This window comes from Lytechinus pictus, chromosome 12, assembly GCF_037042905.1.
Source record: "Lytechinus pictus isolate F3 Inbred chromosome 12, Lp3.0, whole genome shotgun sequence".
NCBI classification, from domain to species: Eukaryota; Metazoa; Echinodermata; class Echinoidea; order Temnopleuroida; family Toxopneustidae; genus Lytechinus; species Lytechinus pictus.
Genome location: NC_087256.1, coordinates 17,775,767 through 17,802,516, shown reverse-complemented (window position 1 = coordinate 17,802,516; position 26,750 = coordinate 17,775,767). Strand labels below are relative to the sequence as shown.

Here is a 26,750-nt window from a genome sequence, read left to right as displayed (position 1 = left end):
ACACAGAAAATGACAGGGTGGGACATGTGCCGATCATTTCCAGAGAGAGTCGAAACGACTCTTTACCTTTACCTTTACCCGAGATTCTGGAAGAATGCTGATGATCCCAGCAGTCGTTGAAGATATGATCGACTTGAAAAGGATACGTTTAAAATGCTTCCTTCTTTCCACTCAAATCAAAGACTTTATCAATCACAATTCACATGTCGCATGCCGCAAAACATTTGAAGAACGACGGGGCTGGGGAGGGGATAGCGCGCGCTATGACGTAATTTGACAGCTGGCGAACGGACCGAGATAGGTTCGAAAGCTTGAGTGCGTTTACATCTACGAATCGGTGGACCGGGGCCGGCCCGATACCTACCCGAGACTACCTCTGGATGTGGTCTCGGGTAGGTTCGCTAAAAGGTGGCCCGAGGTAGGTTTGGGATGTTTACATCTGATTTCTTTCCAACCCGAGGTAGGCCCCGGGCCGGCCCGAGGTAGGGAATCTCTCAGATGTAACAGGGGTCTAAGTCATGAACAGAGAGAGGGTCATGGCTTCAATTCCCAGTCGATTCATTCAAAGGTCATTTAAAAAGGGACCTTTAGCCTAAAACCAGGTGCTCAGCATATTAGAACAGAAATCAGCTGATACCATCTTGACCATGCAATATGTTAATAACTTAATAAAATAGTGTATGGTCAATATCGGATCAGTTTATACTGTAGCTAAGGGGGCTATGAAAACATTTCTAACATTGTATTACATTATTTTTTTATGTAATACAAAAAATTATCAAAGCATCAGAGGTGTGATCTCTCCATGCACAATCCAGCTTTCAGAAGCATTTCACCCCAAAATACTTTTAATACCCTAAAATCATCGAAAACCTGAAGATGATGTATTTCTTTGTTCATGATCAGTGCAATACAGGATATATGGCCAAATCTTGTTAAACAGAACCCACCGCATCACCTAGCAACAGACTGATTTGCCCACGTCTGTCCGATTAGTCATTTGCTATTAGCAGTTTTAAGGGGGAGAATTGCAGGGTGGGAGGAGAAGGGGGAAGGGAGGGCTGGGCCGGCCCCGATGCTTGAGGGATTGCTCTGCACGATCCTTCAAGTGCTACCTACACTTTTCGTGAGAGGAATACATTTGACTGGATTTGAGACTTCAATTGCACTCATTGTCTGGAAACATATGGGGAACTAGGACTGTATAGACCCTTTTTTATCACTTTTCTGCATTTTTTTTTTGGGGGGGGTGTGGGGCAGCTACTACTCAGCATCCATCTCATCTCCTTATCAACCCTCCAATCCCTTCCTTTGTAATGGTTTTATGAATTTCACAATTTGACATAGAGGGGACAATTTACAGTGCTTGTGTTTATAAATTGACAGGTAAATGCGGTAATTGTCCTTTTTAAACTGTACCTACATGGGCCTTACATATCTGCCTAAAGCTGACTGAAATGAAAAAGCTGTAATTTCTACTCCATACTGACCAGCCTTCCAAAACAAAATAATCCAAAGTGTTCTTATTCAGAAACACTAAAGCATGTCTTGAATTAGATGTACTTCCTGCTCTTAACAATACAATCCATGTCTCAAGTGAGCATACATGTACATGTAGATTGCTCAGAGATTCAGTCCACAAATTCCTGCTTGGATCTGGAGTTTCTACTTTCTAGTGCCTAGTTTCATTGCATTTATGCAAGGTATTCATGAAGACACACATGTACTGTCTCATTTTATGCTGTTTTTTTTTTTGGAGGGGGGGGGGGGAGAAAATGATGATGGTAAAAGAGCAAGCTTATATTCACTTGGTCTACATTTCCTTCAGCAAGAAATTTATCCACGTTGTGCTGCACTCGACCCAGGTGAGGTGAATGGGTACCCGGCAGGATTAATTCCTTAAATGCATGAGCGCTGAAAGGCAGCTCGACCTAAAGCCGGGGTAATAATAATAATAACGACGCGCCTCGGAATAGAATATTTCTAGATAGATGGCGCTATATAAATGCCTATTATTATTATTATCATTACATGCAGTTGGTCTCCATGGGCTAAAATCTGGTTGGTCTAAAATCAATATGATCTAATTCCCATTTGTGCAACATTATACCTGTTCTAGCCACTTTCTACAAGTCTAATATCCCTTAGTATAGATGATGTAATGCCCAGTTCATATACTTATTATTTCAAATTTTTGCAAATGTAAATTGCTTCACAAACAGTATACTTTTAAATCATATAGGCAAAGTGGTATAGACAAAGTGGATATTAGACGAAATATATAGGCCTATAGCCTGACTGGAAATTAGACGAAATGGTTACTAACGAGACCAAATGGTTGATAGATGAACAAGGATTAGACCATGTGGAATGCGAGCCATGGAAAAGTAGACGAAGCAGGGGTAGACCAGGTGGCAGTTTAGTAGAGGGCAAACCAAAACAGGGAAACAGACATGTTCTCAAGATATTGAAGGACTTTGGACATGACTCACTAACCATATTCCTGGAGGCTCATATAATGTGGTAGTGGTAGTGATTTTAAACCTGATTGCTAAGAAAGCATGAATGCTTGTAAGCAAGCATCCAGAGGACCGACGGCTTGGGGTCCTCTCCGAAGGACCTGGTAATGAGGATTAATGCCTTACCAAAGGGCACTAGCGCACCAATTGGGAATCGAACCCGGGTCACCGGAATCCGAATCCCCCACTCTACCGACTGAGCTATCGCACCTCCATATAATGAAATTTGAACACATGAATAATATTTGGAGCTACATGTACATGTATGTGGTAATGGTAGTGATTTTAAACCTGATTGCTAAGAAAGCATGAATGCTTGTAAGCAAGCAACCAGAGGACCGACGGCTTAAGGTCCTCTCCGAAGGACCTGGTAATGAGGATTAATGCCTTACCAAAGGGCACTAGCGCACCAATTGGGAATCGAACCCGGGTCACCGGAATCCGAATCCCCCGCTCTACCGACTGAGCTATCGCGCCTCCATATAATGAAATTTGAACACATGAATAATATTTGGAGATACATGTACATGTATGTGACTCCTACCACGTTTACACGCTACACCACCTCGCAGGGCAGACCCGCCTCTTGGAGTAGACTCAGTATCCCAGTCAGTTTCAAACTACATTTCAATTTTTCTTTAAATGCAGTGCTGGGGGGGGGGGGTGAGGACACTAACATTACAAGGTGGATACCATATGCTTTCAAACAGGACCCTAAATAAGTGACCTTGCTCTGATCTCAGAGTACCCCAAAATAAATCTTTGTCACTTTTCACCCTCAATGATTTCTCAAATATTCTATTTTTATAATACGTATAGTGAAATATGGACCCTCTAAACTATATTTCATGCACTGGCAGGAAACAAAATGCATAAAAAGAGCCATCTTTGTTGAATGACTACACGACACGCAGGTGATGGGTTTAGGATGTCAAAAGCTTGGAGTCACCGTTTTGTTTTCAGACTCAAAGTGCAGATTTTAAAAGAAGTGATTAATGCTAGAGAATATAAAAATGACAATCGTTATTCTGGCTGTGTATTTTCCACAAGTTCACTATCATTCCAATAACCCAAAAAAATCTACTACTGTTTAAAACAAAACTGCTAAGGTTACCTAATCCTTCAAAAATAGATCTGTAAAAGAATAAGACTGGTCAGACAGTAAACAAAGTATCAAACATTTCATGAACTCAATTACCCTAATGAAATTTACAGTAATCAATTAAGGACAATCGCCGCAATAGGATTACAACTTCCCGGAAAGAGGCCAACAGATCCAATAGGAAATGCATACATACAGGTGCATGATGGGAAACAGCAAGTACGTCACATGACGCATGTGTTGCGGTTTTATAGGCCAATGACTGCAAAGGACAATTAGAGGAATTGAGGTTCTACAGTAACTCTTCATGAACAAGAAACTCATTGGGGACCATCGTGAAAATAATAAGTTTAGTTTCAATGTGGTAATGAGCCACAAGAATGTGCTTAATATTCATCTATATAATTTTTTGGACACTTTGTAAGAAAGATGAAATAAATATTGAACTTTCACATTATTTTCAATTTCATGAATATCTTAGAAAACAATCGCTCTCCAAATGAGCGCACATTCCTAATTTGGTAAGAAATACATTCCTATTACAAGACAAAGCTGAAGCAGATGGGCTAATTATTGTGGTGTAGTCCCATACCTTTGTGTTGAGGATGTGACTCTTGGCAACATTGTAGAAATTATTTCAATATAAACGCATAGAAAACACAAGTTTTCAGGTGCATTTTAATCCTTTCTCAATACCTAGCATGTATTTCATAATTGAAACTCTTCTCAATAACTAGTATGATCTTTCAATTCAGAGCAATTTTACACAAAGGTTTGCAATCAATCGCTTTATTGCAGTGGTCAATCAATGACATTGTTGCATGGGCATTTTCTTCAAAGCACCAATCACTAACCAATCAGAATTCTTATCTTGTTTTTTTTTTCAAATTTGTAATCCATCACACATTTGTGTTGCGGGGGCCAGGCAACTTTTTCTGACGTGGAGTTGAAATAAATTACAAAATTTTTGAGTTGATTGGAATCTGAAACCTGCCATGTGAATATAAATGATTATTTATTATGAAATAACCATATCAGCCTTATAATAATCACAGTCTGTTTACTGGTTGCTCTTAGTACTAAAAAAAAAGAAGAATCATTGATTACATACAGAAGAGCTCTCTTGATAGAGAGTATGATGTAGGTACAATTCAATTTCAGTTTCTCTATTAATTTAATAGTAAGCTACGTGTACTGCAGACCTGATTTAAAGAATGAACCCTAAAATATTTATTTCCTTTTAAAATTACATCCAGGTTTAAATTTCATCAACATCCTTATGAATAAAGATAGAAGAGGAAAAAATCATTTTCCATTTCATTAGTTTCACTTCTGTACAGTTCCATGTAAATGTACATGTACATGCAAAATACTATAACATGTACAATGTATAATGATTGAATAAGATTGATAATAAGATTAATTGTATATTACATGCACAGATCGCGACTTTCCTCCACCATTGCTATTTCTTTTGCAATGATCTATAAAACAGTTCTATCAATTTACTTTTATAAACTTGTAGATAAGGTTTGATGTCAATATTTTATGTCAGTATTATAAAAATCGTAGTGATGTCCTCTTGGTATATTTAACTGTAGGTGTTGAGATGGACTACTAACACTGCAAAACAGTGGTGTAAATTTACATAGTGGACCACACCAAGCGTTCTGTAAATAATATGTTGGTTCAGCACCAACCTGTTTTATAATAGCACCTCTCTTTGTTTTTTTAATAATAATTTTGCTTTTAATGAAAAAAAATCATGAAAATCACAATATATACATGAATTACTAGAGTAAATCAGAGAAACAAGGATATAAAAAACTAAAAATTATGAAAAATTACAGAGCAACACCTCTCTTTGTTATTATAACACTCTTTGGTGTTATATTCAAAATGCATGGTGAACTTTGTAACACCTTATGTGTTCTCCTCTAAGGATGGCAACTGGTGTTGAACGAACACTTTTTCTTACAATGTACACCAGTTTCCCAATATCGGAAGGGAACATACACCTAGTGAACAACAATGGGCTAATAGAATGGACCAATGGGTGACTTCCAGTATGGTGTTAACACCTTTGTGTTGACAGCTGGTTTTGGGTGGTGTTTACACCAGCTACAGCTCCAAACTTAGAATAGGGCTGGTGTTAGAACTGATTGCACAAGGTGGTGAACTACAGGTACAGCATCAGTAATATGATCGGTAGCATTTCAAAATCCTGCAGGGCTGTTGTTGCTTGGTTGGGTTTTGGAGCTATGTCAGGCAGCCTGATCACACTCTACAAAACATCAACATTAACACTAAGATCAAAACTGGAATTAAAATCTTCCAACGTTTCTTTAGCTAGGGTTCAAAGAAGCTGGGTTAGGAAAGGAGGCAGTCGCATACGCCATCATGCCATGACCCACTCACCTGAACCGGCGTCCTGATGACGACCCCGCCGACTACCTCTGTCTTGTAACTGACCGCCTTCGCGTCGCCTCCATTCTTGTCCCCGAGAGGAAGTGTGCCTCCCGGTGCTACTGTTGATGGTACCTAGCAATGGAGATGGGAGAAATGGGACGTATTAAAAGTGGAAAACATATGGGAAAGCCAATCTTAATACGGAAACAAAACTGCATTTTAAGTTGAATCATGAAGTATATGATTGATTTGACCACAAGTAGGTGCTCAGGTGGAAAGGCAGGTACTCCATGTGGCTTTTATGGTCTGAGAGTGTACACTACGGGCCTTCTATTCATTATGAGTTATTGAATTTTCTTACAAGGATCAAAGTGTCACCTATCCAAAAAGGAGCATTTACATGTACATGTACTCATAATAAATTACTCTTGAGCTTTGCAACAAAGCCATCGTATCATATCCCCTCCTTCACCCTTTTAATACCCAATATCTCTTTATTACCCCTTCTAGTACCCTTCCTTACCCCCATCATACCACTACTCCCTGTGTTACCTCCTTCATGCTCTAGTCACACCAAAGAAACCAACAACCAACTGACAACAGACAGTATGCCATTCAAATTGCCATTTGAATATTACGTATTATTAACTGAATCAGACATCTGAGCAGGGCAACTTTAATACATTGTTGCCTGCTTAAGACTGTGATCAAGTGGTCGGTCAATAAGTTTCCACTTGTTTAACCACGGACAAATTTATTGCCGCTAAGGAAAGTCTATGAGAAAATGCGTGGTAATGTAGCACGCCGGGCAATAAGGCAGAGAGCTAACATCCGCGTATTCTACGCGTTTTTTTACGCGTCCTTGAATCGCGCAGTGCTATACGTCACAATGTTAATCAAGTTGAGACAACAATGGATACTGCGTCCCTAGGCCAGGGACGCGTCATTTCAATTACGTCACAATGGTAAAGTTAAGAGGCCCAGTCTGCTCAACATGACAAAAACAGATTCCCATTCTTAAACTATAAAATATCTGAATTTTAAGGATTTTTGCTCTAGATGTCTGATTGGTGAATAATAGCAATATTGACTGGCCTGGGGGTGAAAGGACATATATCGCCCTCACTAAATTGATATCACCCTCGTCTATGACTCGGGCGATATAAATCTAGTTTGGGTGATATATGTCGTATCGCCCCGAGGCCAGTCAATATTGCTTTAATAGCGTTGATCAGTCTGGCAAGTGTTTCATCAACGTTTGTTTCTGACAAAGGTGACACAATTTTTGCTCCAGCGACAAATGCTCCAGGCTTTATTTCGTCTAAGATATAGGGGTAGGGTTGCAATAGGGTTATATGTTAGGTTTAGGATAGGGTATAGTATTAAATCCAGGGTTGAAGTTGGTCATTCCATTACTGTGTGGGGATTTGCAGCGGAGCAATTGCCGCCGGAACAAATGTCATGGAATCCTGACAAACGTCTGACAAGTCCTTTCATAAAACACTCCGGGGAGCATTTCACGAAAGGTCTTATCAGACGCTTTATCTGACAAATCCTGTTTTATCCGACAGTAACCATAGGAACTGTACTTCTTGGTCAACCAGATTCGAGGAAAGGTGTCGGATCTGACGACTTGACAGACAAAAAAGTTGATGAAACACTATCCTAGAGTCGGTTTGGTAGTTATCACTCACTGTAATTTTACTGGCATTGTTGATTCTGTTTACCCAATCCTCCATGTCCCTGTGATTGTCAGCCTGGAAGTAGAAGTCTCGCTTCGCTGTCGTCACGACTGAAGAACAAAACAAAATAAAAAATGTCAATGTAACACAGCACATTCGACTCGGGTCTACTCACATCCACCTCTAAAGATTATGAACAAAAAGCAAACTTTGTGAAACTTCACACTGTATACTCTGTAATGCAATCAGGGGACCCAGGACAATTTGTCCTGGGGAGTATTTCACGTAACGAATAGTTGACGATTATCACTGACAAATTTGCTCTGAGCCAATCATATGAGGGACTCGCTGAGTCAGTGAAAATCCCTGACTACATAATATGCTCCCCAGGAGGCAAAAGGCAACGTCCTCTCACAAAATATGCTAATACAAAAATTTCAAGATACATCTGCTTTCAAAACATCCTTTCTAAAGATTCTCGAAAACTGATTTAACACCCTTCTCTTTCATAAGATTTTAATATTATAATAACAGCATGTTATAGAGGTAAACACCTTGGAGTCGCAGCAGGCAACCAGTATTTCAATGATACTTTTACTATTTTCAAACAGAGTAGATTAATTAAGCCATAGAACAAATAAATATGAACAAACAAAATTAGTTCTTGGCTGTCTAAATGGACATGTAATCTGGTATTAAATTCGAACAAAGTTCTCAATAAAGAAATGTTACCCTTGCCAAAAGAAACAGAAATCAATGTGGACATACATGTAACACATTGGTGTGTATGTACGATGACTATGAAAGTGCATGTAAAGTAGTGTGACTGTGAAGAAATAAAACCAGTCAGGTCTGAAAGAAGTGAGTAATGCTGAATCATAGGATCAGTGTGATGAAATCCTGTCAAAGTTTCATTACCCGAATGTTAGTGCTGATGAATTTCACTTTACAGTTTACATTCATTTCAGACAGTGCCTGAAATTGATATGATGTCATTTGTCAACCCACGTTAATACATGGACACCTAGAATTGAAGATGACTAGCATTTCTGCCCAATCACAATGACCTTATACATTTACACGTATTTGAGGAATGGTTTTTGCCTATAATCATTGTTATATAGCATTAATAATATGGCAGCACCCCACATATTAAAAAAATGTACTTTGCAATCCTTCATTCCAAGATCAATACATTTATGTGCACTGGGCAAAAACTGAGGTAGTAATATGATCTACAAAATTTACATTAGACCAACTGCCTACCAAAATGTATGTTGATTCCTATATGTACCCTATCATGAGCATTGGGCAAATATTGAGGAAGTAATTTGAGCTGTGAGATGGTGATTTCAGGTCGCAACTACCATTTGAGTGACAAATCATACACCTACCAAAAAAGCGATGAAATGGTGAAAACTCACCAAAATTGGATGTACAATAAGATATAAGTTTTTGATATTTCAGAGCTTTGCTTATTTTCACAAAAACATTACTCCTGTACAATACAGCGTGGATGATATGAAAATGAGAGAGCCCATGTCAAGGCTTCACTATTTATATCATATTTGTCATTTTTCCTTATTGAGTGAAACAAAGTCTGATTCATCCTGAAAAATTGGATCTCCCATTAAGTTGCACTACTGCGATTCAATCAAGAGGAACCTTACCATAAAATCTGAAAAAAATGTAATAATTCCATATTTTGTAACAAAAGAACTAGTGAAACTGTGACATATCATCGACTCTTATTTTCCTCTTTGTTGTGCATTACATATTGGTGAAAAATGATGACACTGCAACATCAAAATAACACTTGGCCAGTTGTACCAAACAGACACTGTCATTTAAATGCCGGCAATCAAAAATAATAGTGGGCTCTAAAAAAAACACTCTAGTACTCCATAATAATTATTGTGGCTTTAGCCTAGCTGCCAGAAGGCTTTAAGAGTGCATAAATAGTAGTCTGAAGAAGTCCTTTGTCTATTTTTTAGAAGCGATGATAGACATTCTCTATTTGTGCTCCCAAACTTGCTGGCCTGGGTGAATCATGGCCTAAGCATAGCTTCAACAGGAAAGTGCTCGTGACAAAGCAAAATAATAGAAAGGGGTAGGCCCATTAGCAAAACATTAGGTGACAAGAATGCAAGGAACTATAGGGGAAGTCCCAGAATGTCGGTTACAGTGCAATATAAATCAGGTGCAATAATCTTGATGCGTTCAACAGGAACAACCATAAATGTATGGTTACAAATAACATAACTCTATCATTTGATTTCCAATATGTAAAGTAAACACTCTGAATTGAAGGGGGAGAGTTGAAAAATCCCCAATACCAGTCCAGTGAAAATATACAATTTTCTAAATCATTTAAGAACAAAAATGTAAACAGTAATCATTTTCATAGATAAAAAAATATGCCTAATTGCATAAACTGAAGACAAACTTTATGACAAGACATGACAAAGCAAGCAATTATTCAAATTGTAATCCCCTCCAAAAATGGAAGAAAAAATCCCAAAACATATCTGCCATATAACAAAAATATTGGGAATCTATACTATAAAAAATATACATGTACTTTTTTTCAATCCTTACATTTTAATATTACTTGTCTTCATAAAAAAAATGAAAACATATTATGTTACTCTCATAAAGAATATAAATAATATTGTGACAAAGGCATTGCAGACACAGTGAACACAGATTTGCTATGTGTATGAATAAAAATACAGAGGGAGTAGGCCTACAAAGTATTTTGACTTGTACTAGATAGATATATATTTAAGACATGTACACTACATACATGTAGGGGAGGGTGGGGTTAACTCAATTCTTACATATCATGGTAAAATTCAAAAGCTGCATCCTTGCTAAAAGATAATGTGCATCTCATACAGAGTAGTGATTACCGTATTATCAAATATTATCAAAAGGATAGTACTATTTTTCACCAAGAACCCTCCTATGATCCAAACTTTATACTTGATATGAGAGCCCCCTTCCTATTCTGCAGGCACAGACCCTTGGTTTTCGCAATTTGCATAGTGTTTAATGCAAGGTCTGAAATAGTGAGACTAGATTCGCTATGTCCTGTGGCTGGTTCTACCACGGCACCTGTAGACCAAATCTTTGGAGTCTAGTCTTCACTCTAGACCTGTTATTGGTTGAAGTGTCAAATATGAGTCTGTGCCTGCAGACTACCCCCTACCCTCTATTATGCTTTTCACACTGTACTTTTTTTCCTTAACCCCAGGAAATTGGTGGGGCTAGGGGGGGGCCTTAGCCCCACCAATTTCCCGGGGTTAAGCTTAGCCCACTTCGTTTTCACACTACGTTTTAGCAAAGTAGGCTAGCACGGTAAATAGTACGGTACTATCTGGCCCTGCAAAAAAGCAGGGTTAGCCGGCTTATTGTGGTGCTGGCACCACAATTGCGGTGCTAAGAGATGCAGTGTGAAACGAAACCGAGCTAAGGAAAAGTCGGGCTAAGCAATAGCCAATCACAGAAGTCGAAATTGCACGTTAAAGGAGAATGAAACCCTTGAAACCAGCTGAATCCATATCAAAGAGAAAAATCAAAGAAACATATTGTTCAAAGTTTGAGGAAGATTGAATGAATAATAAGAAAGTTATGAGCATTTGAATATTGAGATCACTAGTGCCATGTAGATCCTCCTATCGGCAATGCGACCAAGATCTGTGATATAACAAACGTACAACTCCCTCATTACTTTAGTACTTATTTCACTTATATTCTCATTTTTATAGAGTCTATCACAAGGTGAGGTGTTCTCTTTATGAGATGACAAGTACAGAGGTTTCACAACATTATATCATATGATGAATCGTTTGTCATATGATTAGAATGAGCAAAAAGAGATGTTTTGGGGTATATTTTCAGTGTCCAAATGGGAGAGTTGTACGCGTGTGACATCACAGATCTTGGTCGCATTGCCAATGGGAGGATCTCCATAGCATTAGTGATCTCGACATTCAAATGCTCATAACTCTTTTATTGCTAGTCCTATTTTACTCAAAGTTTTGTTGATCTTATTCTTTGATTTTTCTGCTTTCACAAAAGCTAACTTGCTCCAAGAGTTTCATTCTCCTTTAATCACGCTCTGTATTGTAAAATTATCAATATCCATGGGCTGTGGGATAGTCCGGGGTTAAGGCGTTAACCCCGGCTAAGCAGATAGTATGGGGTTAAGAAAGACAGTGTGAATCAAAAAAAAGATAGTATGGGGTTAAGGATAGTCCGGGATTAAGGATAGTATGGGGTTAAGGGAATGCAATGTGGAAAGCATATACGTATTTTACTTACCAAAACAATATTCCACTTTAGGCCTTTGTTTTTCAGCTATTCGAGCCTGCATAAGAAAAACAGATGATGAATTGTTTTGATTACACTTTGTTTTATTTCTTGATAGCAAATTACATCAAAAATTTAAAATCTTTTCTTGCATGGGGTTCACAGCAAAATACCAGTAGAATCTCTTTCATGCTACCATTCTCAACTCTTAGACCACCTGAGAACTGGGAATAAAAAGTGAGACATAGCGCTATGGTTATTGCAAAGTTTAAAAGTTTTTTTTTGAATAACATTTTACCCCCAAAATGAGACTTAGACTCAAATTACTTACCGGTACTTTTCACGACTTTGAAAAAGTTCTCACTCAGAAAATGTCAAACATTCTGTTTCAAAACACATAATGTCCCAATGAGTTTCAAGAATAAACCTCAAGTTTCCAGCTCTCTCCTGCAGTTTCCAACTCTTTCCAGAAAGAATCGCAATGCTGAAAGCTCACGTTACATGTATGTTAAATCTCTGAAATACTCTCTCACGCAGCTCATTTATCAAGTACTTAGCTTCCAATCCCAACATATAAGAAAGGAGAGGAATATGTATCTATCTACCCCTTCAAAGAGTTGATAGCGTCAGGGAACATGAAGGAATGACACGAAGCACAACGGAAAGCAGATCCCTCCGTTGAAGGTTAGGCTACTGCTTCTGCTTCCTCAAGGCAAATGACAGTTCAGCTGTTGATGGGAAGACACACGCACTCTTGGGGCACCCCCGTATCCCCCCTGACCCACATCAGCGGGGGAACATACTTCGTGGCTATGAGTCATCCCTCGATAAGAAACTCTGAATCACCTCGTCTCGAAGGGGTGTCATCACCGCGAACAAGATCCTCTTCAAAGCCTCTCCTGATATACCCCTCTCTATAATTGAGATGAAAGCTCTAATCAGCTTCTCTGCTTCCCAGGGAATGTGTTATCGGAGCAAGTTAATGTAACTTCTTGATCACTGTGGCATACAGGGTATACATGTACAAGCAAGGAGGTTCTTGGTACAAGTAGTTCTGAAACCCCATTTCATGCCTTAGTGATTGGCCTCAATGACCCGGGGGGGGGGGGGGGGTACTTGGATTATAACATGGTACCTATGTGCCGCACCGAAGTCAGAGGTCGGGGGCTCTGGAACTAAATCTTGGTCTTAAGAGGGGGTCTCGGGAATGGCTATATGATCAACCATTGCTTTAAAATGCAATGCTCTGAAACTGACCACATCAAAAAAGGGGATCTCAGGAACTTATCAGATCGTAGGCGTAGCATGGTAGAAGTTATGTAGCGGCCATGTAAAAACGCGCACGCAACTTGCTAGAGTCATATCGGGCTAGCGCTAGCTAGCTGCGGGTGCTCGCTGCTCCGACCGGCTGAATAGTTCAGGACAGGCGCGTTCTGGAACGAGAAACCACAGATTTGAAGGTTTCTGGAATGGAAGAAAATAGGAATTTCTATTGCTTTCTGAATTGGTGATGCTCTGGAACAGAAATTTAGGCTGAAAATGGAGGTCGCAACTGCTGCAGCAATTACATATTATACATGTGTTTATACTAAGTGCCCCCCCCCCCCCCCCCGGGCTCAATGCCCCTTGAAATGGACTTGGAAATTTGTTGTGCCCTTTTGTTTTTTGTCCTCATTCCAGAAATGTGCATTCTAAAAAAGTGGCCTTGCCTTAAAAATTAGAAATCTGAGGCCTGCACAGAGTTTCCTCTCTGCACTGTCAAGGGTCTACTGCTTAATCCAATAACCCATTGACTACTGGATCAAGGTGATCCTTGACCTTAGCTTATGGAATCGCACAACTCTGTAGTCAAGTGTTTGATCTCTAATGGCTATTCTAGGTTTTAGTTGGACACCTGTTATCGGGGTTACTTACAGTGCATTGGTACAATACAGAATGCGTAACACCTGCAGAATAGGTAAGGCCGTGTTTATACTTCCACTTCCACAGAATCAGCGTTTCCAAACGTGATTAGTCCAAAACACGGTTGCGTCCATGCTTACTTTCATTTAAACGACGTTTCAAAACGCCGATCGTAAACTCACAAAAAGGTGCGTTTGAAAACGTCGTTTGACCAGAATCAGGCTTTCTGGGGAAGTATAAACAGAACCACGATCGTAAACGTGTTTAAATGACGTCATTTGGTACATGCTTCCGGTAAGATGAAAATCCGCGGGCAAATATACAGTCGCATTGCTCCATGGTCGCATGTTACCTCCACGGAATTACCTCTCATCTCCCTTGTTACATTTGCATGTGTGATAATAGATTTAAGTACTATCACTTACTCTTCCAATTTGTCATCATGATGAATGTTGAGGGATAATTAAAAAAAAAACTTGAACATGAGTTATAATGAGGAGACATAGCCAGATGCCCCAGTAGCATAAACAAATAGATGTTTTATTATTTTATTATGTATACTTTAACATTTTTTTCTCACTATTATCCTCACCATGGTAGAAATTATATGGCTATGTCAAGAAGCTCTATACAATTACTAAAATATCAGAAATTGGTCGATGTTTAAATAACAGTCGATGTACCTTCCCCATAACAACACTCGGAAAAAAAAACTATCGAAAAAGGGTGCACCCAATTTGACCTCGCTTTCCTGCTTTACGATGCGAAGCCAGCTGGACTTCGTGATTTTGCCTCTGAAAAGTTAAGCATAAACAGCACTCCCAGAACGACGTTTACGATCGGAGTTTTGAAATCGCTGGTTCTGTCCTCGCAATGGAAGCATAAACACACCCTTAGACAACCCAGTAGCCAGTAGGTTGTTGGGAGATCTGCAGACATGTTCAATAAGCCTCAGCAATGATAGCCTAGATTAACAGCCTACATGTACAAGGCTAAGAGTTCACCAGAAGTATTTCAAGTTGATACTACATGTACTGTACAATGTACATGGCAGCCCATGTCATCAACACAAGGACTCTAGGACGAGGAGCCCACAGATAAAGAAGCCCACGTATCAGTACAGACTTGTACATACTCCTCGAAAATTGGAAAGAAAACCTCTGACTCTCAAGGGTCAGTGGTATCTGAAGCACTTGCATGCATTTGCCCCTCTCATTCTCAAGAAGATCTGAAAGTGGGTGTTTCATGAAAGTTGTCAGCACCGACTAAATTGTCAGTGCTGACAATTTCAGTGAAATCCTTGGTTTTGATTGGCTGAAAGGCACTGGCCTCTGACTGATACTATGGTAACTGTCGGAGAAAGACAACTTGTCAGTGCTGACAACTTTCATGAAACAGTCCCCTGTGTTGTTAGCCATCTGGTGGGCTTTATCCATCTGAATCATCAGCTAAAAAGTTAGAGCCACTGATCTCTCCCCAACGAACCTACAAAGAGCTTGCTTTTTGTTTCCATTTCTTACATTTCATTGTAGTAAAATGGGAAATGCAGGATACACATGTAAAAGCCTCATAGCATCGTTATACTGGGATTCCTGATATGGAAAGAGTTTTGAAAGGAAATTAAGTAGTTCTTTGCTGTTTGGCTGATATACCATTGGTCAGAATAATATCAATGATAGTACAGACTTTTATGTGCATTGTACTAGGCAGAAAAGGGACCAACGAAGTGAATATCTAGGATGAGACCTCCAGGCAGGTCAAAGTGGCCGGACGCATCAATCAAGACAAGAAAATGGTCAGATCTGACAACTTGTCAGACAAGATCATTTCATGAATGGACTTGCTAGATGTTTTATCCCACAAAGTCTGTTTTATCTGATAGTTACCATAGTATAAGTCAGACAAACTCAGCCAATCAAAACAAAAGATCTAACAAATTGTCAGACAGAAAATGTTGATGAAATGCTCTCAAAGTAAAATCAACTAGGTGCCCAATGACATACAGCTCATATCGTCATAGCAGCCGATTAGTATACCCAGTGTGGGATCATCATGTCTTCAGGCTTCACCAAGTAATAAAATTACCTCTAAAATTTGATTTAAAGTCCAATTGGCTGCCGATGAATGAACTTTGGGGATCTAGAAGTCTCCAGGATTCCAAGTTTATGATCCCGAGGCAAAACTACTCTATAAATTCCATGCATTTCTTCTGTATATTAGAGTCCACACTTTGGGTCATAATCTGGTTTAACTTCAGACCATGGTCCACGTCTGGGCTAAAATTATCGGAAACTTACATTGCCAATGTACATTTCTCGTGTTTGCTGGGTTCATTTTTCCAGTGGAGAAGAAATCTATTATTCAACGAAAGTTTGTATTTATTGGAGTGCTAAATGTGATAATAAATTGATCATCTAGACGTAAAGGTTTGCATCACGTTTCGCTACACAGTTTTACCATAGATCTAGACCACGGGTAAAGTTAAACTCGTCAAATGGATGACAATGGTTCCAATATTAATCAATGCCTTTCTGGTCCTCATTTGAGATTAGTCTAGGTTTCTCTCAGAGCAGGTCCTGCTGATATGCCATCCAGGGCACAGTAACATACAGCTTAGTGATTGATCATGGGGCTTATTTATACAATAAATCATACACAATAATCAATGCAATCAATCGTAGAAATCAATCCCTTGATCAATCGCTTCGGTTTTTGTTTTGAGGCCCCAGGTCAACCTTCGTACATCCTCGAGAATGCCATCTCACGCAGGATGTGCCTGGATGCACACAGCAACAGTGAGTCAATCCGTCACAAATGTGTGAAGTATGACCCCCTTCAGACACTTAGTTCATGCTTGCTCTAGTCACAATTGGGCTAACCAATAATTAGTCCAAGTTCATAGCAAATAGCCATAATTCTTAAGCCACTGCCCACTGAAACTAGGAAATCCTTGTACAATGTCTATTGGGATAACAGAGTGCAGTAGTCAATGGGCTAGCTCTGATTTAACTATCTCAAATTTGCAATTTAACAATAATTTAGCCAAAATAGAGGCTGTACAGAATCGATACTTGGGACCTTTCGCATACCTCACGGACGCTAATATTAGGGTCATCTAACACAAAAGTTGACGTTTAATCATACACTTGATTTTTAAGATTGATTGTACATTATAGTCAATAGAATCAAACGTAGAAAACTGCTCTACAATCAATGCTAAGCTTTGTGTTACAAGGGGGTTACAGGCCCTACAGATCTGCTTTTCGTGTGCAAAATTCTTTCCCGCGACACCCGCACCATACATGCATGTACATTACGACTGATAGTCATCATCGTATAGATTATGACATATGGATAAGAAAGCGGTTTTTCAAACAAATCGAGTACATATTGAGTGAGGAAAAAGTTAACGAATTAAGGCTTAGATATAGATTATTACAGTCCATCGAATCGATATTGCATTTAATGTGGATTATTGGTGGATCACTGGCAATTGATTCCATGGGTCAGATCACCTCTCCAGCTGAAACCATTTTGCATGCGTTGATATGTACACGGCATAGGCAATAGGCCTAAACATACGGGTTTTTTTCTTTTGCTTACTCCTACAAAAACGATATGCCTCTAGCACACAATGTAATGGGCATTATGTTTTACTTTCCCCAGAAATGGGGGATTAGATTCAAATTCCCGGGGGAACCACTTCCATTGATAAGTGGATACCAGGCGCGACCATGGGGTTTCGAAAATCACCCTAAACAAGGGAAGCAAGTCTTTTCCAGATTATGAAAATGCATCTCTTAACAAGTATTTAGCTTGTAAAACCCTACAAGTATTGGAAATATATCCCCCTTTTCAGTATTTTAAACATCGTTTTTGACACCCTTATAACGTTACATAGGCCTATACGTAACGTACTTGCCCACTCTTTCCCTTTTTACGCGTGGTCGCGCCTGGTATCAACTCTTCAATGGAAGTGGGCCCCCCGGGCGGCCTCTCGAGCTCTGGGCAGAATCAAATGTGGCTCTGGAAAGTCGTCCTAAATCGGATATATCGCTGTTACCATAGTAGCAACCAGAATTTTGCACACGGAACGCAGATTGAATGTTTCTGTTCCAGATGCGAAACGAAAAAAATCTCATGTCACACAATTTGCATTGCAGGACAGAGTTTCACGACCATGACGACGGGCCCAAAAGTCTCTTCCAAAATCAACTACCGTTGTAAATAAACGTTCGCGTTCTCGAACGAAAGGTCAAGACTGATAACATACATGTACAATGCCCCTGCACTGATCAACAATGACGATGTGCTGATCGTTTAATGTGACAGTAATGCATCATGATCTGGGCCTATCTTAATCTCTATTATGTCTTTGTATTTACTTTGTAAATTTCTTTCCTTTATTGTGACTTCAATAAAGTGATATCAAATTTAACAAATTCTATAATGTAAAGGCTATGATCTTTCAATTTTGAAAAATTTGTGTATTAAAGTCCATATTAAGGGAGTCTTCACTTCGGGACGAACACAGGGTTCTAGAAAATGTATTGTCAAATTCCTCTTATGACAAAGATCAACCAAGAAGTCTTTGTTGAAAATTGGTGAATTCCTAACAGCAGTTTCGTCCTTGACTCTGGACAAATTTTCAATTTTTCTACAGCTCTGAAACTTAGGACAAAACTGCTGTTTGGGTTTACCAATTTTTGACAAAGACCTCCCGGCTCTTTGTCATTTGACGGTCATTTTTCAATTCCTTCACTGTGTTCTTGAACCATACCTGCCTCAAACCTGCCAACCTTCTACAACCAAAAAGAAGTATTCTCAGAAGGAAAAAAAGGTATTTTTTGACAAAGAATAGTATTTTTTAAAATTTGTCTCAACTTAACAATTCCCAGCCTGTTGTAGTGAGATCGGTAAAAAATATGTGAAATGACTCTACTTGAAAACTTGATAATTCACCCTTTTAAACATGTGCTTGTAGGCAAGAATTTACTTGTGCTTTTCATGCAACAAAAAAATACATCCCCAACAGAGATTTTTACCGGTCTGGGACCGTCGGACAGGCGCTAGTGTTGCGCTGTGTCTAATACGTACTCCATGATCGAATTTTTTTTTAAAGTAACAAAGCATACAAAAAAAGTATTGGCGTATTCATAGCGAAAAAGAGGAATAAATACTCTGAAAAGGGAACGGTTGGCATGTCTGCTGCGTCGCGGAGCAAAACTCCCGGCTAGCAGGATATGATCACCCAACAGGCAATCTACAATTATCGTAGACCAAATGGTCACAGGGCATAACTGCAGTAAACCTCTCTGCATGCTAATCATTATTGGCCTTCATGTAATTAATACACGATAAATATTTAAAACAATACCATAATATATTAAAAGTTTCATATTACTTATTTATATAATCCTACTTCCATTATTAGTTACAATCATGGAAACAATAGTTCTTTTCCAAGGGCTATATTTTAGCTCACCAGCCCAATTGTATTTAAGTTTATACTAGAACCTACAGGAACATCAGCTCTTTTTTCAGTTTTCCGGGGCTCATTTGAGCATCTCAGGGGCGAATTCACCCTGAGCCCCAGTGTAATTTTTTCCCCTGGTTACAATATGTATACAGTATGTACTTACATTTGATATATTGGTAAGTTGAATTTCTAATATAGGTCTTCTGGCAGCTCCAGGTAAATTCTGCAAGAGAGAAAAGATTGATTTAAAAAAAAATTATTACTACATGTAAATTGTTAAATAAAGTACAGATCTGCATCATCTGCCATATGAAAATCAGAAAATACATGTATATACCTATTTCACAAGTTTTTCCTTCATACTAAACCCCTTTCCTCAAACGAAAGGGGTTTAAGAAAAGAAAACTACGCTTTTTCAACATGCACCTGTATCCAGAGATTCGAGCTCTGGGTCATGTCTTTAAAGTTCGATCAGTCCTTAATTATACAGTTGAGGCCAGAAGTTCACATACACCCAGGAAATTTAAAGAAAAGTTGACACTTGCCGAACATCATAAAATTCACTGTATCTAATAAAGTATTTGTGCTATCATGACGAATTTGATATCAAACAAATGAGTATGCCATGCCCCTTTATCACGTTGCTTAGTCATCAGGAGCTGAAAATATTTAGGTGTCATTTTATCCCCCAAAATCTTCATATTTTAGACAAATCAAAAATAAAAACTTGACAAAAACATTTCATATTTGTGCTAGTTACTTCTCAGCACGAACATTTCAGATTACACTTTTGTGTTCAGTGGTGACATATCATGATAAAAAATGTAATATGAATCATAGATTTGACATATATTTCTATGAAACAATGTTTGAAAATATAATAACAAACAATAGAGTACATTTAGCACGAATATTACTCTTTTTCTTCAAAGAAAATTCCACCTAAAATATACATTAATCCCAACGGCATCCCTTTGTGTGAAAGAGCTTAATACGCTCTTTCATTTGATACCAAATTAGTCATGGTAGTATTCATATTTCTGAAGATATGGTAAATTTTACGATGTTTGACAAGCGAACAAATTTCACTGAATTCCACAGGTGTATGTAAACTTTCGGCCTCAACTGTAAATGAAAAAACATGAATAAAAAAAAAATAATAATAGCTATTTTTTATATAGCGATTTTCCCATAATGGCCCAAAGCGCTTTACAGCATATTATTACCCCGGTCATCAGATCCTTGAATGCCTACATACAATATATGCACCTTCTCCACTCCCTGGGGAGCATTCCAACAAGAGTTCCAAGACTCAATTGCTAGGCATACTACATAGACTTTCGCATCCTACCGGGTACCCATTTAGCACCTGGGTCGAGAGCGGCAAAGTGTGGATTAATGCCTTGCCAAAGGACGCTAGACCGCGGTGGGATTCGAACACACCACCCTCTGTTTTCAAGGCGAGAGTCATAACCACTACACAACGGCTCTTCCAAAAAAGTCTGTATAAAAATACACAAACACAAACAATGCAGGAGGAGCACAGGGGGAAGGCAATTCTAATGTGCGATCAGTCGATAGAACATGATATATCATGGGGGATATTGGATTTTTAACTGGTCTTAAAGTCATGTGCTACTACATGTATTTGGCTGCGGTCCAAGCCATTTTAACCTCAAAGGCCTTCTGTTTCCGTCATATCAAAAGGGTATGAAATGAACATATGGTTTTATTAAAATATAATTTTGTGATATTAATGTCATGACTGTTTGATAAGCCGAGGTGTTTGTTCATATTCCCACATAGGCCTACGTACAATATCATATATAATTGTAATTTGACACTTTCCTCATGCTTCTACTTTATCACATATTTGAACTCTGATCATCTTGACATTCAACACATATGTTGATAACTTTCTGTATAAAAATACAACAACTGTTTATATCTCATTTCCTGTAATCATATGTTACTATTTTCCCTTGCACTAAGATATACAAGGGCCCCATTTCATACAAAGGGTTTTTTAATATACATATATATATTTTTTATTTTGTACTAACTTCAATCTCTATATAGCTGGTTCATTCTCCTGTTTTTTGTTCATTCCAAATTTTATTTGCTCATCTATCTATCTATCTATCTATCTATCTACCTACCTACCTACCTACCTACCTACCTATTTATCTAACTATCTATCTATCCATCTGCCTACCTACATATTTATTCATTCTTTCATTTATTTATCTATTCATTTCTTATTTCAATTTTATTCTCTCTGAGGAGGAGAGACGATCCCTCAAGACAAATCTCGAAAATGGAAATGGTCACCCCTCCCCCTCCTCCTCCTCCTCCTCTCGGGAACATGTCTTTCAACTTGCATTAAAGGTCAAGTCCACCCTGGGAGAAAAGTCAATCCGAGTAGAAAGACAAAAAGTTTTTAAAAGCATTACACTGAATTTAAACTTCATCAAAATCTGATGTAAAATGAGAAAGTTAAGACTTTTATAAAGTTTAGCTGATTTTTCACAAAAGAGAACAGAGATATGCTCATGAGAGTGGCAATTTTTTTTTCACTCACTGACCATTTCGTTAGTATTTGTAAATAGGGAAAATTAAATTATTTATTGGGTGATTACAATATATACATGTATGTATTTTAATGTTTGAATTATACAAAATTTCAATTTTTGCTGGTTGGACAATAAGGAAACTCTTCATCAAATCACTGATTTAATTTGGCAATGCCACATTTTCAGGTAGGAATAAGAAAATGATTTCACATCATAATTAGGAGAAAATTAAAATATGTATCAATAATTCATATTTTATATAATAAAATACAAAAGAAATAGTGAGTGGGTGTCAGGTGACATCATTGGTTTCTTCATTTGCATTTCTGACCAGGATGTTTATATTTTTTTTAAATAAAGTGAAATTCTAAAAATTGAATAACTTTCATATTTCACATCCAATTTTTATGAAATTATCAGCTTTCATAAGCACATTTCACTTTTCTATTTTTATTAAAAATCAAACCATTGTTGGGGTTGTCTTGCCCTTTAAAATTCCACTCAATCAAGCAACCCTGGACAATTCTCAATAGACTGTTCTCTAATGACCTACATGTATGTGAAGCAAAAGCATGTTTTTCACATCAACAAGAGCTACACTTGACCAGAAAGTGAAACATACATGTAGGTTTACTCTTGAACTTATTACAGCACACTAATAAATAAATAACAAATGCAGTACAAGATTCAGGTAGGGCCTACACAATGTATGTTACCTGGGTTCAAACTTGTACAGGTACCGGTACAACAGACTATACACACGCTCCTCGGGTTCACCATCATTACAAGTTGGACCCTGTGCTCGTCCATGGATTTTCTCAAAAAAGGCCCTAATTTTAATCTCGCTTGGAATGTCAGTCACATTTTCCCTAATGTAAATAATGTCTCAAATGTTACATTTTCAGCTGGGGTGAATATTCCAGGCACCAGAGGGGAGAGGAACTGCACTTTACAAATAAACAATTTCCAATTAGCGGATTAGCCTTGTGTTTTAAGTTTTGGGGGCAGTAACACCACCCCCCCCCCCAAGAAAAAAATACTAGTGCCCAAATGCAGAAAAATCATGAAAACCACTTTCCCTTTAGCGCCTAATGGCTGACTTTGTGGAATGAAGAATTACATCTCTATTCTGCATTTTGAACAAATTTATGACTCATCTACCACTTTCCTTTCTTTCTTCTTTTAGTGAAATCATCTAAAAATTGCCTTTCACATGAAACATCCCATTATAACTCTCTCTCTTTCATTTTCGATTATCTTGACTGAGATAAAGGCATACACCTACGCATCCTACTAGGAAATGTCACAGTTCTAATTAAAGGAACCGATCACATGCTATTTCATAGACAATAATGTCATTCCAGTGATATGAATCTGTAATACACCCTGTTTATTTTTGTTAACATAGCCATCCCAATTGAAAAGGACACCAAGAAAATTCCTAAGAAGAATTTAGTGGCCCATCCACCTGCAGCTGTTAAGATGGTTCTTACAGCAATCACAAGGTGGTTTCAGACCGCCTCGAAGTTCGTCAGTTCCAGGTATTCTCTGATCGGGAAATTTACCCCGATCAGAAAATACCAGGTATTTTGGTAATGTGAAAGCAAACTACGCGTAATTTCCCCGAAAGAAAATACCCGCTAAATAGTAGGTACTTGGCGAAATTACGAGAACTTTCGCGGGGATTTTTCCAAGGTCGCAGGTATTTTGGCAATGTAACAAGCAATTTACGGGAACTTTTAGCCCAGCGTGTCGTTGGGCGCGGGCGCCGTGGGTGGCTGCTGGGCTAGTGGTTTTGAATCTCACGCCTTGCCTGCTTATTAGACCATACTGCGCATGCTCCTAACTTCAGGAACTTATCCCGAAGAGTATGTTTCGGGGCGGTGTGAATGCAGGAATAATTAATGGGTATTTTTTAGCCTAAAAATGTTCTCGTAATTTAACGGGATTCTTGTGAACGAGGCGGTTTGAAACCACCTACAGAGTATAAGCATGGACCTATTCAGGTCCATGGTATAAGGACCTCTGTGGCTTCTCGCTCAATGCAGGCAATCAGGCAATGCTAATTTTGCCACAATCCCAGTTCAGTAAGTTGAGTACTTCGGAGCTTGTTGTAAGGTTCTACACATATGCCACTAAAAATCCATCCACTTTCAAATGCCCAATCCCCCCCCCCCCCCCCCACCTGCCCTCATCTAAACCAGACACCTATAAGTTCTTTGTGATCAATGAAGATACAAGTACTCTTGAGACATTTCTATGCAGGTAATATTTTCAACACATCTCTCCATTCAATTTACAAGGACCTTCTGCCACTTTATTATTTTTCTTACAAGTATATATTTAGGCCTACATGTACTATTACGTTTTATCAAAGGGGGGGGGTACATGTAAGTGACCCTTAACCCTGAAATTATCCATTTCTGTTTCCCTTTCCCCATTTTCACATTCTTTCTTTTATTCTTGTTCATATTTCTGGCAAAGGGGTTATAGTGGGGGGGTTCCTCCTGATTGGGGGCACACATTCCAGGGTCGGAATAACACGGGGGCGACGGGCGATTTTGCCCCCATGACAGCCCAAATCGCCCCTAAAAATTATCAAAACCCAATGCTTTGGGGCGACTATTTATTTCAGAATCGCCCCAATAAAATTCCATCGACAATGTAAAAAATACTTCACATAATTACGTTCTCCGGCGGCGGAGCAAGCGCATCTTTTATATCACCCTTGCCGGCTTTAAGTTGAACGGTCGATGCAATATCCGAACCTTCCGTAACACCGGAAGCTTCGCGATTGTAAATAAACGCGCAATGCAATATGGGATGCGGAGTACGCATAGTCTTTAGCACGGGGTTTTTAGAATTATTGACGCACTTGCCGCATGGCTTATGTACATGTACCCGTGCACGATTAGACTGCACAGCTGGTAACGAGACCACGTGCATCGTACGGTATATTATGTAGGAGTGCACAGACTTGTATGCGATCAGCTGGTGATTTTGACTGCTGATTATCGACATCGTCGAGTCGGAGTGCGAGATGGATAAGTTTCTAATTCGAGTTCAACCTGGCTCTGCCAAACGGCCAGAGCCAGCGCCAGAAGCCTCTCCAAATCGAGATACTGTTGAGAAGGATAAGCCAAAAAAGAAACAGTACTGAACAGAGACAATCGACAATAAAGTCTTGGGGCCTCGATCGGCTTGAATCTGAAGTGTGTGAAGCTGAACCTGAAGGCAACTCTGGTGCACTAGCGTACCTACGGGGGGGGGGGGGCAGTCTGCCCCCCTGACATGTCACAACCCATGCACTTTTTTTTTTTTTTTTGCTTGTCTCATTTTTGGGCGGATGAATTTGCCCCCCCTGTGAAAAATCCTAGGTACGCCACTGCTCTGGTGGGATTACTGTTGTTTATTGTAAGGCCTGTAGCCTACAGTAATTACAGTTAAAAATGTTATGAGCTTTTACTCAGTTTTAGGCATCAAAAAAGGTAATTGCTGATATGCGATAAAAAAAGTAGCCCCATGAATTAGAAAATAGCCCCAAGATATTCAGTGGTAGCCCCAATGTAAAAAAAAAAGTAGCCCCTAAAAAAAAAAAATTAATTCCTACCCCGACACATTCCCCCTATTGCCCCCTCCTGTAACTCCACTACACCACAATACATCCTGCAATAGAAACAGTGCCTCTTCCCACGCACTATCTAATCACTCATGTTCTCCAGGGGTAGTGAATGTTCAAGGCAGTCTTGGCTTCAAGGAATGACAAGAATCTAATCAGTGATTCTCACAAACGTTTAAAGATAATCCTAGGTTCTCTTTCGGATCAAACACAAATTTTACAATGCTCCAAGTGATTTATTAAATTTATTTATATAATAAAATAATTATAGATAACTGGTATCAAAATACATGTAGGCCTATATTTCAAACAAAATAAGCAATTCATACATTATTATTTGGGTGTAGGTGAAACTGTTTTTCCAATTCACTAGCATTTCTGCAAAACTGGCTATTCGAGTTCGCAAATACAATCTGAGCACATGTATACAGATTATCAAAATCAGAATTTGAACAGAAAAATAATGGGAGTGGAAAAGAATATTAAAAAAAAAGTGGTAATAGTTTATTTTTACTAGACCATAGTCACAAGAATGCACGATCACATACTTCCAATCAGAAATAGGAGGGAACACAAAATTCAACAGTTAGAACTTGGAAGTGTCTTCAGATTACCTTTTACCAGATTACAGGTCCTTGCTTTAACAGACTTTTGTTATAAAGTGGGGGTGGAAAAGATAGCCTAAAAAAAAAGTAGTGGTAGTTTGAAACCTCATTCTCTGGTCTAAAAAGAGGAGTACACAAATATTAAAAGTAAGAGATAAGAGATATTTCCTGAAGTGAGGGTGGACAAGAGAAGAAAAAAAGTAGAGGTTTTAGAAGTTCCTTCATAATTTACTTATCACAGACTTCTGAAATGGGGGTGCAAAAGAGTGAAAAAAGTGATAATAGTTTTAGACTGCAAGTGATTACATATATGTAGTTATGGTTTATGTTCAATTGACCTAATGCCAATTTGTCCAATTACCAACTCGTCTACTATCATTTGGTCTACCATCAGTTCGTCCACTATTCACACGGTCAAAATGCCGTTTCGTCTAATAACCAGTTGGTCCAATAGCTATCTAGTCCATATCCCATTTGGTCTAATTGAACTGTGCAGTACATGTAAATGTTAATTGGGCGGAATGAATGATTTGGATATTAGACCAA

General features: G+C 38.7%; 1 protein-coding gene across 2 annotated transcripts in view; it reads right to left on the bottom strand.

Moving 5' to 3' along the window:
* Nucleotides 1-1,242: 1,242 nt before the first annotated feature.
* Nucleotides 1,243-26,750, bottom strand: part of LOC129273625 (pleckstrin homology domain-containing family A member 2-like) — a 37,675-nt gene continuing 12,167 nt past the window's right edge. Inside the window, exons 2-6 of one of the 2 annotated variants that reach the window (XR_010295341.1) lie at nt 19,571-19,630; nt 12,039-12,084; nt 7,725-7,822; nt 2,811-6,162; nt 1,243-2,544 (exon numbers count right to left, since the gene is read on the bottom strand). Coding sequence is in view for 1 of the 2 variants with exons in the window: in XM_054910690.2 (XP_054766665.2) it covers nt 5,992-6,162; nt 7,725-7,822; nt 12,039-12,084; nt 19,571-19,630 (375 nt within the window). In the remaining variant the exon portion in view is untranslated. Of the gene's footprint in view, nt 6,163-7,724; nt 7,823-12,038; nt 12,085-19,570; nt 19,631-26,750 lie in introns of both variants that reach the window. The other variant, XM_054910690.2, reaches the window with a different exon arrangement.